We start from the raw sequence: 15,086 nt of genomic DNA on the forward strand, positions 1-15,086 counted from the left end.
CAAAAAAGACGGACATATTGCTATGCACCTGTCGGTCGGTCAGTAGACCACATGTTGTCTGCTCAATATCTTGATCATAATAATATTTCATATGTGGGTTGGTTATGAGTAGAAGCGTTGTTGGAAACCCACGGTCGGTCACTCTCTGTTTACTTACCGTGGGACACAATCCCAGTATTTTCACTGGAAGATGTGTCTCGGCATCTATATGCGATTGGTCGCTTTACCATTCCTTATTGCGATAATCAACCAATGAAAAAGCCACTTATTTCCAGTCCTTGGGAGCATAGAAAAACATGCTTTCGAAGCGAAGATTTTGACTACATACAAGTTGGACAAGTCACAAAACTTTCAGCGAGATGCTTTATTTGCATTTTTGATGCGGAGGGTGTATTTGTGTCGATAAAGATAGGAGAGGGGAAAGCCTGTGCTACCAAGCGTTTACTACTGTGTACGAGTCTATGTACAGGTCTACATGTTCAGCACTCGTAGTCTCGACATTTTTATCCATCATACGGGAGCAATGTGTTTTTTAATGGACTTAGTATTTCATCGGTTTATTTAGGTATGTTAAACTTACTTGCATATTAAGTACTGCCGTAATTTGTTCCAGCTGTGTTGTCAGCACAATTTGAACCAGCAATTGTGACCTTCTTTACATTGTGTAAACACAATTGATGTCTCACCTAGGCTAATTACAAAATGACATGTGAATGGTATTGTAAGACCATATTTTAATTCAAATTTGCATCAAATCTTAAATTGTATCATGTATGACTGATTTTATTCAAGTGCCATGTAGCAGTGATGATAATTAAAACATACCAGAGGCGGATCCAGGATTTCCGAAAGGGGGGGGGGGGGGGGGGGGCACATGTGAAAGTGAAGTATTAGCCAAATTAATCAGCCATTTTGGGTAACAAATCTGGATTTTTCATCCATATATCTTTGATAGTGGCACAACAAAACACATACTTTCATGGGCGCCGCCGTTACAGCTGACACTTTGAGTTCCGGGAATACTTACGTCAATTCCCATTGGTCCTCAAAAGGTCATGCATTTTAATGAGTTATGCGCATATATGTTTTACAAATATTTCTTGTTTTCTTTTGCCTTTTTATGCCCCTGAGATCGAAGATCGGGGGGCATATTGTTTTTGTCCTGTCTGTCATTCTGTCTGAAACTTTAACCTTGCTAATAACTTTTGAACAATAAGTGATAGAGCTTTGATATTTCACATGAGTATTCCTTGTGACAAGAGCTATCCGTGGGTATCAACATTTTTGACCCCGTGACCTTGGAGTTTGACCTACTTTTTGAAAACTTTAACCTTGCTAATAACTTTTGAACAATAAGTGATAGAGCTTTGATATTTCACATGAGTATTCCTTGTGACAAGACCTTTCTGTGGGTACCAACATTTTTGACCCCGTGACCTTGACCTTGGAGTTTGACTTACTTTTTGAAAACTTTAACTTTGCTAATAACTTTTGAACAATAAGTGATAGAGCTTTGATATTTCACATGAGTATTCCTTGTGACAATACCTTTCCATGGGTATTGAACTTTTTGACCTTGACATTTGACCTACTTTTATTATTTTTTTTACATTGGTCATAACTTCTAAATGGTAAATATTAGAGCTTTCATATTGTACATGAGCATTTCTTTTGACAAGATCTTTCTGCTGGTACCAAGATATTTGCCCTTGTGACCTTGGCCATCTTCGGAATTGGCCATTATCGGGGGCATTTGTGTTTCACAAACACATCTTGTTCTGATTTTGAATATTTGTGAAATACTTAATGTTCACTGACATAACCATTAAATCCATTACTTAAGATCTCCCACGTGTTTGTCAGTACAAATAAATTTGAAACTTGAGTAAAATGAAAAATAGCAGCTATTCATCCACAACAAAGTTGTTAATTTTCCTCAAACCCCAAAAACTTTACAACACAGAAGTAGCTGATTTTTTTTATTTTAAGGTATACTATATGTTTACCTCCTCTTGGTAATTGTTTTATATGGCCTAGTTTTAACATCTATATTTGTGATTGCCCCATTGACGTATAGCCCTATTAGGATAGCCTTCAGTGTTTATTAGTCTCCTATCGATGAAGTTGAAGGGGACTTTAGGTTTGCACTCCGTCCGTCTGTCTGTCTTACCATCTGTCCAGCTGTCTGTCTGTCCGTCAGTCCTGCAAATCAGTTTTCAGCACTTTTTTTCTCTGTTCTTGCAGATATTCATTTGATATTTGGTACATTGCTTTGCCATAACAAGTTACAGATCAAGTGTGAATTTGGGTTTGGTCCATTGATTTTTCACTAAGTTATGGCCCTTGGACTTAGAAAAATAGCATGAATTGTCAGTTTTCCCAGCTTCTTTATTTTTTTGTGCTTACAGATATCCATTTGATATTTAGTATATAATGATGAGTGCTTTGCCATAACAAGTTACAGATCAATTTTGAAGTTTTCCTGGTCTAGTCTTTGTACCTGAATAGTAGTTGATTTCCAACCATTCCTATCTTGGTTTCCCAATTTTCCCCTTTACACTGTACCATATCTTCAGTTGGGGTCTATGTATTGCTATGCAGTGCTCTCAAAATGCTTGTTTTCTCTGAATTTTGCAAAAACTTGTTTTTATCAACCTTCATACATTAAAAGAATGTTGAGTCCTTTACCGTTTTGCACCGAAAATTTACCATTGAAGTCTGAAATTTTATGGAATATTGAACTATTTTAAAGCATGTATATTTTTGCACTGAAATGTTAAAGACAGCTGCAAAACATTGACCTTCATGCACTAAATTTCTACAAAATATTGACATTTATGCACTAAACTTTTACAGAACATTGACCTTCATGCACTCACAGGGTGGATTCCAGAAAGGGTGGCCATTAAACGAAATTCTGAGAATTTTGACAAAGACAAGGAATTCAAGCGAATCCATGATAGGTTTCACAAAGGGCACTGTTTGATTACCGTGGCGACAGGTGACCTGCACGAGAGTGAGGCAGATCGAGCAGGCTTGGTGCCAACACATGCATATGCAATGTTGGATGTTCGGGAGGCAAAAGGGAGAAAACTCTTTATGTTGAAAAATCCCTGGAGCCATTTACGATGGAAGGGGAATTTCTCAGAGAACGATGCTGTAAACTGGACACCAGAATTACAGAAACTGTTGAACTATGACCCCAAGAGTGCACAGCAGTACGATAATGGTATGTCACATCTTTTAAAACATGGCAACCAGTAGAATTGAGTGCCACACATTGACATGTCACAATAGTTATTTTTTATACTGGCTGGCTTCATTGATTTTCACGGGCATCAATTTTCATGATTCTGCCAGTGTGAGTACAATTTTAACACCATGTAATTTCATGAATCTTCTTTGTCAGATTCCATGAAAACAACAAAAATCTGCATTCAACAAGTTATGAACCACAGTTTGCAAAATAAAATCATGATTGTCAAATGAAATATGGAAAATAAATTGATTCATTTGGTAGATAAAAAAAGTTAAAATTAACTGTAATGCCATGATGATGAAGTGGGATCCAAAGGAAATGTTAATAGCGCTATGATTGATGGCCAAAGAGGATGCCAATGCACAAACATTTGCATATTTCAATACATTTATCACTTTCATATACAATGGACCTTTACTCTATACACACACCCCACCACCAAACAAATATGAGTGGGGGAGGGTTATATAGGAATATCCATGTCTGCTTGATCATAACTTTGTAATGAGAAACAGCAATGCTTGTACTTGGCACAAAGTTTGCTTATGACCAAATTTATCATGACCCTGCACGATCCTAGGTCATTTGAACTAGGTCAAGGTTGGTTAGAATTGTAGTCTGGTCCATGGCTATGTTATGCAGGCATTGCAGAAATTTGTATGAATCTGACATTCAAATAAATTTTGAATTTGCCTGACTTTTGATGAGCTTCATTAGTTTTTGACTACATATTCCTTGTATGCATGTGACATTGCTATTATCAAATTCTACCTACAAAATGCAGGATTTTTGGTGAATCAGTTTAAAAATATTTTGATAAAAAAGCTATGATAAAATTAAATTCTATTGAGTGAGGAAGTGGTATCCATGCAGTTGGTCCAGTGGGGAACAAAAAGAAAGAAAATCAGCTCTTTTAAACTATACCTTGCAAAATAACTTGTGAATTTTTTCCCCATATACATGTATTAGTTCTAATGTAAGTTTTCTATATTCATCTTTTCAGGTGTTTTCTGGATTGATTATGACTCATTATGCAGATTTTTCGATGTAATTTACATAAATTGGAATCCAGAATTATTTAAATACACAACATGTACACATAGGTAAGTGTCAGATATACAAAGTTATAAAACATGCCTTAGTGTTATAATGTCTACAAAAGTTGTGATGTTCAGTTTTGTCAATTGTCTTGTTGTGTTTGAAATTTTGAAATTATCTTGTTGTAGTGGTGAATATCTTGGTAATTTTTGTGAATCATTTTGTTATGGGTTGAATATTTTGGTTGTTGTTTAAAAGAAAATTATTCCATGGCTTACTGCATTAATTTACATAGACTGTATAGGACTGCAACACTTGCCTGATGACGTTGTGAACAAACTTGATCTGTATCAAAGAGATGCCAGCATGAAGCATTGCAGTTCATACCCTTATGTACTTTCAAAAACAAAGTTTATTTCATGTATTTACATTTTACTTTCATCTCTGTCAGAATTCCCCAGCCATTAAATAGACTCTGAAGGTGTACTTTTCAATGTTTTTTCATATCCTCTGTTTTTAGCTCATCTGAGCTGAAAGCTCAAGTGAGCTTTTCTGATCGCCTGTTGTTCGTCGTCTGTTGTCTTACCGTCTGTCCATCCATTTGTCTGTCTGTAAACTTTTTACATTTTCGTCTTCTTCTCCAGAACCACTGGGCCAATTTCAACCAATTTTGGCCAAAAGCATCCTTTGGTGAAGGGCTTTCAAGTTTGTTCAAATGAAGGGCCATGTCCATTTCAAAGGGGAGATAATCACAAAAATGCAAAAATAGGGTGGGGTCATTTAAAAATCTTCTTCTCAAGAACCACTGGGCCAGAAGAGCTGAAATTTACATGAAAGCTTCCTGACATAGTGCAGATTCAAGTTTGTTAAAATCATGGCCCCCGGGGGTTGGATGGGGCCACAATAGGGGATCAAAGTTTTACATACAAGTATATATAAAAAAGCTTAAAAATCTTCTTCTCAAGAACAACTGAGCCAGAAAAGCTTAGATTTACATGAAATCTTTCTGACATAGTGCAGATTTAATTTTGTTCAAATCATGGCCCCTGGGTGTAGGATGGGACCACAAGGGGGATCAAAGTTTTGCATACAAATATATAGGGAAAATCTTTAAAAATCTTCTCAAGAACCATTGAGCCAGAAAAGCTGATATTTACATGAAATCTTTCTGACATAGTGCAGATTAAAGTTTGTTAAAATCATGGCCCCCGGGGGTTGGATGGGGCCACAATAGGGGATCAAAGTTTTACATACAAGTATATATAAAAAATCTTAAAAATCTTCTTCTCAAGAACCACTGAGCCAGAAAAGCTGATTTTTACATGAAAGCTTTCTGACATAGTGCAGATTCAAGTTTGTTCAAATCATGGCCCCCGGGGGTCGGATGGGGCAACAAGGGGGGATCAAAGTTTTACATACAAATATATAGGGAAAATCTTTAAAAATCTTCTTCTCAAGAACCACTGAGGCAGAAAAGCTGATATTTACATGAAAGCTTTATGACTTAGTGCAGATTCAAGTTTTTTTAAAATCATGGCCCCCAGGGGTAGGGTGGAGCCACAAGTGGGGATCAAAGTTTTACATACAAATATATAGGGAAAATCTTCTTCTCAAGAACCACTGAGCCAGAAAAGCTGATATTTACATGAAAGCTTCATAACATAGTGCAGATTTAAGTGTGTTCAAATCATGGCCCCCAGGGGTAGGATGGGGCCACAATAGGGGATCAAAGTTTTACATACAAATATATAAGGAAAATCTTTAAAAATCTTCTTCTTAAGAACCACTGAGCCAGAAAAGCTGATATTTACATGAAAGCTTTCTGACATAGTGCAGATTCAAGTTTGTTCAAATCATGGCCCCCGGGGGTAGGATGGGGCCACAAGGGGGGGACCAAAGTTTTACATACAAATATAGGGAAAATCTTTAAAAATCTTCTGAAGAACCATTGGGCCAAAGAAGTTGACATTTACATGAAAGCTTTCTGACATAGTGTAGATTCAAGTTTGCAAAAATCATGGCCTCCAAAGGTAGGATGGGCCCATAATAGGGACTAAGGTTTTACATGCAATTATATATGGAAAGTCTTCAGATATGGGCCAAGGTGACTCAGGTGAGTGATGTGGCCCATGGGCTTCTTGTTTTAATTCTGTTGTTAATTTCAGGGCTATTGACCCCTAGAACTTTTAACTCCCGAATATTTACCGTTCCAACGTTCCTGACTTTGATATCTTTACAAATAGTGATGATAGCCATTTCCTCATGAACACAATGCAATTGTAAACAATGCGCATATGAATCTTGGCAAATCAGTTAGATTTTATTTTTATGGCTGGGAATTCTGACAAAAATAAAAAGGAGAATGTAAATATAAGATATGAATTTTATTCTTGAAAATACATGAGGGTATGAACTGCAACTTATCATGCCAGCACACTTTTCATGAAGTGCTAACCCAGAAACTAAAAATGATTTCTTAATTGTACAACAGACTGTGGTATGATATACCTGATTACTGATGGATTCTGTTAGTTAATGTATTGAATTGAGCTTAAGTAGTAGCGCTCTTGTATAAGTCTGGATATTGTTGCAGTATGTGGGCAGCTAAAGAGGGTCCCAAGAGGGACTCCTACAACATCAGCGACAATCCGCAGTTCCGTCTGGAGATCCGCGCCAATCAGCCGGCGGCAGTTTGGATCTTACTCACTCGACATATCACAGACAAGGTACTCACTCCAACATCTGTAAACTCGCTCGTCATATTACAGACAAGGCACTGTAAATACTCAACATCTGTAAGACTCACTTGACCTATCACAGATGAGGTACTGAAAATTACAATCACTCAAACATTTTAAACTCACCCAACTTATCACAGACAAGGCACTGCAAATACTCAAACATCTGTAAACTCACTCGACATATTACAGACAAGGCACTGCAAATACTCGAACATCTGTAAGACTCACTTGACCTATCACAGATGAGGTACTGAAAATTACAATCACTCAAACATCTGTAAACTCACCCAACTTATCACAGACAAAGTACTGCAAATACTCCAACATCTGTAAACTCGCTTAATATATTACAGACAAGGTACTGCAAATACTCAAACATCTGTAAGACTCACTTAATATATTACAGACAAGGCACTCACTCAAACATCTGTAAACTCGCCCAACATTCACAAACAAAGTACTCACTCAAACATCTATAAACTCACCCAACATATCACAAACAAGGTACTGCAAATACTCCCAACATCTGTAAACTCGCTCGACATATCACAGACAGGTACTGCAAATACTCAACATCTGTAAACTCACTTGACCTATCACAGATGAGGTACTGAAAATTACAATCACTCAAACATTGTAAACTCACCCAACTTATCACAGACAAGGCACTGCAAATACTCAAACATCTGTAAACTCACTCGACATATTACAGACAAGGCACTGCAAATACTCAAACATCTGTAAGACTCACTTGACCTATCACAGATGAGGTACTGAAAATTACAATCATTCAAACATCTGTAAACTCGCACGACATATCACAGACAGGTACTGCAAATACTCAAACATCTGTAAACTCGCTCGACATATTACAGACAAGGCACTGCAAATACTCAAACATCTGTAAGACTCACTTGACTTATCACAGATGAGGTACTGAAAATTACAATCACTCAAACATCTGTAAACCCATTCGACATATCACAGATGATGTACCGAAATTTACAACAATTCCTTGTATTCACATCTCTATTAGTGTATCAAACTGTTTACTTTCATATAATCCCATGGGGATCCAGGTTAGACTAGGTTTTCAGTACTACCCCTTGCTTGTCATAAGAGACAACTAAATGGGGCGGTCCTTTGGATGAGACCGCAAAATCTGAGGTCTCGTGTCACAGCAGGTGTGGTATGATAAAGATCCCTCCCTGCTTGAAGGCTTTAAGCACTGATCATAGGCCTAAATTTTGCAGCCCTTTGCTGACAATGGTGACGGCTCCATATGAATGAAAGATTCTCAAGAGGGATGTTAAACAATATTCAACCAGTAACTAACTTTTAGATACATGTACAGTGTATATACAACATAATTATTGATAAGCAAGTATCTGCTGGTTGCCATTAGAGTGCATATATTTATTAAATTTTTACACAGGATTCTAATAATCGTGAATGATAAGCAGTAATTGACAAGTCGTCACAATTGGGTAGTACCTTTGAATTTTCTTCATTTTCATGATTCTTACTGTATCCCATTAAAATTGGACTCTTTGTAAGATTAAAACAGTTTGTCGGTCAGTTTTCTAACTTTGGAATCTGACGTCGTTATTAGGTTTCTGATCAAAGTTCCCCCTCTGATTTGTAATCTTTGACTCTCTGAAATTATACGGAAATTCAAATCATAATTCGGATACATTTCTAAGTCACTTTGAGTTCCTTGAACACACATTAAGTATATACAATCACAGATTGAAACTTTGTCAAATGAGACTGTGAAAAATATATTCCCACAGCTACATATTGGGGCCCATTTTACAAAACAACTTACAACAAAGTCGCAAGCCTTAAATTGCATTATGCAGTTATTAGTTTAATTGAAGTAATTTAAATTTTTCTGATGCTTTATTTTTTAATAACATTTATTTTATTATTTTGCATTGGAGTGAATGATCTTACAATGAACAGGAAAATCCCAGTATATAAAGCTGGTTGAAAGTCATATATTATTTTATAAAACAAGCTCCAGATGATGACAAATATTTTTGTCAGTACCTGGGATTTTGATTCTGTAAAATATGTCAAATTCAGCATGCTGTTGGAGACAAATTTTGTCGGATGTTGGATTACACTTGTAATGAACATAGTTAAAAGACAGTTGGGAATTAAGATAGGGCTGAAATAGTGAAATGGAGTACACAGGTATCAGGTTAGACAGATTATCAGGTATTAGGTTTGACAGGTATCAGGTTACACAGGTATCAGGTTAGACAGATTAGCAGGTATTAGGTTAGACAGGTATCAGATTACACAGGTATCAGGTTAGACAGATTAGCAGGTATCAGATTACACAGGTATCAGGTTAGACAGGTATCGGGTTACACAGGTATTAGGTTAGACAGGTATCAGGTTACACAGGTATCAGATCAGACAGGTATCGGGTTACACAGGTGTCAGGTTAGACAGATATAGGGTTATACAGGTATCAGATTAGACAGGTATTGGGTTAAATAGGTATCGGATTAGACAGGTATCAGTTTAGATAGGTATCTGGTTAGACAGCTGTCAGGTTAGACAGGTATCAAGTTAGACAGGTATCAGGTTAGACAGGTATCGGGTTAGACAGGTTAAACTGGACATTTGTGTGTTTTTTTATTTGCAGATGAAGTTTATGATTTCTAACTAACTGCATTCTGAAAAACTGATGTCATCTCTCACTTTTCTTTTCAAGGATGATTTCGCTGACAACAAGGAATTTATCACACTGCTGGTCTACAAGTCTGAAGGGAAGAAAGTCTTTTACCCCTACAGTCCACCCCCCTATAAAGACGGTGTGCGAATCAACACGCCTCACTACCTCTGTAAAATGGTGGAGGAGAAGGGAACCAGGCAATATACGCTGGTCATCTCACAGTATGAAAAGAACAACACCATCCACTACACACTGAGAGTGTTCTCCTCCTGTGAATTCAGCCTGACCAAGATTATTGACCCCTATAAGAAGCAGTATGAAAAGAGGGTAAGGTGATTTTTGGGAGTTGAACTATGTTCAATCTCCCTGGGTCATCACGCACTTTTCTGCGCAGTAATTTGTATTGATTTGTATAGTGGTCGTCAGCGGGGGTTCTGTGTCAGCTGATTTACTCCTAGGTAAATCAACATAAACTTTTATAAACATCCGCCATTAAATAATCCATGTAACTTTTCTGAATTAATCTAATTTTGATAATTGACATGTAAGTAAATGCAATGATATTGTATTCAAATCAATTTGAATACAAGATTTCGATCAAATTGATACTGATATACATAGAAAAATAAAAGATAAGGTTGAAAATTGTCGTTTGTAGCGCAGCGTCACCTATAAACATTGATAGGGAAACGAACGACAACTGCACACAAGACCTATTGACACCGTGGCGCGAAATATCGAATATGGTGCGAAACCTCAGAAAATTTACAAGAAATAACTCTACAACATTGTGTATGTGTATATATTTGGGTTTTTTTTAATGTGATATAAAAAATGCTTGATGTTACATGTATATTGAATTAAAACACGTCATTCCCAGTCAACAACTTTCGATCGGGATCGGAATACGAAATAAAATTTCTTACATCCGGTTGCAAAGTGAAACTGCTTCATGCTTCAAGTTATTGAATTACGTAGTAATTGCACGTTACACATTAGAGAACTGTTTCTTTTAATAAAGAAAGTCACAAAATAGATACAAAATGAGTGTACCTTATTCATTACTGTTACCGAGCTTTCGTCGGCGAAAATCTCGAAATGGAGTGTTTCGCTGCGCTTGATGACGGTAAGGTCCACATTTTCTACGTGAGTATTTTGATATTTGTTTATGAATTTTTTGCGCATACATGGTATGTCTCGGCTAGGAATAATGGAAACTTTCTCACCTATGTATGTAAAGACATATTAATCTCAATTTTTAAAAATGTAGAACACTTTTATCAAATGACAATGTTTGAAAACTCTTAGAGCCCCGATGTCAGAATTTCCTTTTCCAAAACATCAATATGTCAAATTCATTATCCTTTTCGAATAGTATGTACCATATTTTGTACCAGTTATCCATTTTGAATCCCCTATTACAATGGGATTTTGCTGCACTCTGTAATGTTTGAGTGGATGTCATGAGTGTGTGTCAAACAGAAATTTTAAGAGCATGGGATAAGGTGCTGCCATGTATTACTTCACTATCAAAGTTTAACCCAGTTGCCACAATGTTGAATTTATGCTGCAAAAAGGATTGGAAATTGCTCTGGTCAAAACACATTGTTTTTTTGTCTACAGTTTATTTGTCTACAGATGAAAGAGACATGAGGATTCTCCCACACAAACTGAAAAAAAATAGTTATGGATCTTGTACATGTATAGTTTATTAATCACTATAGATTTCCAGCGTCACAAGTCTGATTCCACTATATGCTTCCCATACTGTCAGGTTCATTCACCCCCTGTTTGAGCCACAGTATGATATCCCAAATACCTTGGCAATAAATAACGTTATTTGACTAGTGTTTCATTTTTAGCGGAGTTGCGATGAAGTCGAACTCGGCTTATGATCTGATGAAGTGCCTTTGGGCGGGCAGGCGGGCACGCATCAACGTTTCATTTCCGCACCATAGCTCTTGAGCAAATTATAGGATCTCATTCAAACTTAGATGGATTGCCACCCTCAGTAAGATGAGGAAGCCTATCGATTCTGGGGTCACTAGGTCAAAGGTCAAGGTCACAGTGGCTATAAATAGACTGAAATTTGGAGAAAATTTTGTTTTCCGCACCATAGCTCTTGAACGAATCATACGATCTCAATCAAACTTAGATGGATTGTCACCCTCAGTAAGACCAGGAAGCCTATCGATTCTGGGGTCACTAGGTCAAAGGTCAAGGTCACTGGCTATAAATAGACTGAAATTTGGAGAAAATTTTGTTTTCTGCACTATAATTTTTTAACAAATTATAGGATCTCAATTAAACTTAGATGGATTATCGCCCTTGATGAGACAAAGAAGCCTATTGATTTTGGTCAAGGGTTAAAGGTCAAGGTCACAAAGGATTTAAGTCGGCTGAAATTTATGTACGCAAAATTTTGCTCCCTGCTTGATAATTCTTGCAAACTTTTCTGTCGGTTCCCTCTATGCCCATTCCTTGCGCAACTCGGCTTGTGCATCTCCGATGCCGGACGATTTTTAATTTTTTTGCATTTCATTTATTTTGAGTTATTATACAATTATTTACCATTCCATTGATCCTCTACAGGACTGTAGTATACTCAGGTGACAGTTTAGCATATTGGACTACCTTTTCAAGTAATGAATCCTTAGAATTAGCTACAACTAGGATTAAACTTTAATGTATATATACAGGGGAAAAAACTTCTTCATAACTGCAAGGCATTGCTAACCATATTGATTTGAATGTTTGGGCCATAATATGTGGTCACATTTTTCATGAGAACATAAAGGGGTGAAATTCTAGAAAATAACAACACGACTTCAGTTACTCGAGGAGCGTTGTGGCCTATGGGCCTTCCATTATCCATGTTTGCTGTTGTAACGCTTTGAAAAACAACAACAGTTGATTTGTATCTAAAATCATGATTATATTCAGTCATTTATCCCCCTACCCTTCCAGTGCTATCTGTTCTAACTGAATTTCCACAATGTTCAACTCCCATGAGTACTTTCAGTACTTTGATTATGTTTATTTTCACTTCGTTCTTTTCTGCTGGTAAATTGTGAGGGATGTACATGAACTTACATGTAGGTATTACAGGTATGGATTATTCTTCAAATTGAAGACCTGCATTTGTATTTCTCAATAATATTATTGCTATTAACGATTTAAATAGAATATAACTGCAGACACATTATCACTGAATAGTCATTTACCTGTCCTTATATAAATGCTGGGTTTTATACATGACCATAGGCATCTCATTATTGTGAGTTTGGCTTGCTTCTTTTGACAGTTGAATGGTCAGTGGAAGGGGCGGTCAGCAGGGGGGTGTGGTAACTATCGGGACAGTCACTCTAACAACCCGATCTATCAGTTCCGATTGGACAACAATCAGTCTGATAACTTTATACTGGTGGAGCTTCTAGGACCCAAGTAAGAATTCCCTCTAAGGATTGAAGTCGTAAGATATTCAAGAAATAAATTTCACTTTTGAAAATACATGAGGGCATGAACTATAATGTTTTATGCCTGCATACTTCAAGAAGCATGTGCCAAATTCATTTTTCATATTCACATTTTCCTTTTATTTCTGTCAGAATATTCCCAGCCATTAGAATACAAATGTAATCATACTGTTTATATTCATATGCATTTTGCGTGAGAAATTTTTTTTTTTTCAGGCAGTACAGTGTTGGATTTGAGGTGACCTGTGTGTCAGAAAACAATCCAGGGGCACCAGGGCAGTTTAAGAAAACCAGCTCAGGGGACTACAGGTAAAATATGTACCTGTATAGTCACATGTCAGGGGACTACAGGTAAAATATGCACCTGTATAGTCATATGTCAGAGGACTACAGGTAAAATATGTACCTGTATAGTCACATGTCAGGGGACTACAGGTAAAATATGTATCTTATAGTCATATGTCAGGGGACTACAGGTAAAATATGTACCTGTATAGTCATATGTCAGAGGACTACAGGTAAAATATGTACCTGTATAGTCATATGTCAGAGGACTACAGGTAAAATATGTATCTGTATAGTCACATGTCAGGGGACTACAGGTAAAATATGTATCTTATAGTCACATGTCAGAGGACTACAGGTAAAATACTGTGTTCTACAGTATTTTCACAGAATGTATTGTTTTATTTACAGAAATGGCTACTGTGTTCTGCAGCTGGACAGAATCTCAGGAGGCGTGTACAATGTGATGCCAAGTACATTTCTTCCAGGACAGGAGGGGCCGTTTTTCTTGGACTTCAGCAGTTCTAGCCCCTTAACAGCTGTCCAGATTCAGTGAAGACTGAGTCAACACATTAATCAATTTGCCATTCTTCTGATTGTGATTTAACACAGTGGATGTTCTGGGGATTAAGCAGACTCTGTATTTTGGGGGAAGAGTCACTAGATTATTGGGAATGATCTGTTGGTCAGTGTGATCATGCAACAAGACAGTGATGGCATAGTTTTCATTAAGTAGGTCATGCAGACTGTTGATATGGTTGACTTCTATCATGGAATGTAATTAGCATATAGAACCTTAAAGCGAGTGCAATTTTAATTTTGTTTATTCGGGTGATTAAGTATAAAAATTTGATCGATAAGAACAAATTGTGTTATTTATAGTATATAGAATGTTAATGACTATATCAACTCAAAATCAAATAATTGTGAAATAGCAATATTGCTATTTACCTTGGATAACTTAATAAACCATAGACAGCATATTTCAATTAGAGTGTAAAATACATTATTTTTCTCCACAGCAAGAACATTTTTTTAAATTGTTGAACTGTGGTACAGATTGTAGAATGGATATGTTATTTCCATTGAATATTGTTGGGGCATGTTTCTGAATATATATCAAGATTTGTAAGACCTAACTTTGACATCACACTGGTGGTTGTCATGGTTATGCTTTATTGAACATGTACTAATTGTGATAAATGTATATGAACTCCATATGTATTTATTGTTTTCTTTTAATAAACATATGCAATGTTTTGTTGATGTATTTGTCAGCCTGTTTGTTTATTTCAGAATTTTCCACTTGTGTAGAGACATCACCAGCTTAAGGTGAAGTGCCACAAATTTTGACCTACATGTATGGTGCTTACTTAAGATGAGGGGACTTTATCATATCAATACCTTAAGTGATACATGAAATCCATTTTTAATATCATATCTCAAAGATTCATGATTTTCACATCTAATGCTGGGTGCTAGCCAAAGGGACAGTCACTACATAGATTTGATGTGGAATATATCAGGTTTGAATCCCATGAGGATCTGGGTTAGAATAGGTCCTCAGTACCCCTTACTTGTCATAAGAGGCAACTAAG

At 36.6% G+C, this 15,086-nt stretch overlaps 1 protein-coding gene across 3 annotated transcripts in view; it reads left to right on the forward strand.

Annotated features, from left to right (window-relative positions):
• Positions 1-14,747, forward strand: part of LOC125651442 (calpain-7-like) — a 39,013-nt gene extending 24,266 nt beyond the window's left edge. For all 3 annotated transcript variants that reach the window (XM_048880032.2, XM_056166367.1, XM_056166368.1), the window contains 7 exons: positions 2,857-3,229; positions 4,263-4,362; positions 6,891-7,023; positions 9,767-10,054; positions 13,032-13,171; positions 13,420-13,512; positions 13,900-14,747. In XM_048880032.2, coding sequence (XP_048735989.2) covers positions 2,857-3,229; positions 4,263-4,362; positions 6,891-7,023; positions 9,767-10,054; positions 13,032-13,171; positions 13,420-13,512; positions 13,900-14,044 — 1,272 coding nt within the window. In that variant the 3' untranslated portion in view covers positions 14,045-14,747. The remainder of the gene's footprint in view (positions 1-2,856; positions 3,230-4,262; positions 4,363-6,890; positions 7,024-9,766; positions 10,055-13,031; positions 13,172-13,419; positions 13,513-13,899) is intronic.
• The last annotated feature ends 339 nt before the right edge of the window (positions 14,748-15,086 follow it).

This window comes from Ostrea edulis, chromosome 5 (genome assembly GCF_947568905.1).
Source record: "Ostrea edulis chromosome 5, xbOstEdul1.1, whole genome shotgun sequence".
Classification (NCBI taxonomy): domain Eukaryota; kingdom Metazoa; phylum Mollusca; class Bivalvia; order Ostreida; family Ostreidae; genus Ostrea; species Ostrea edulis.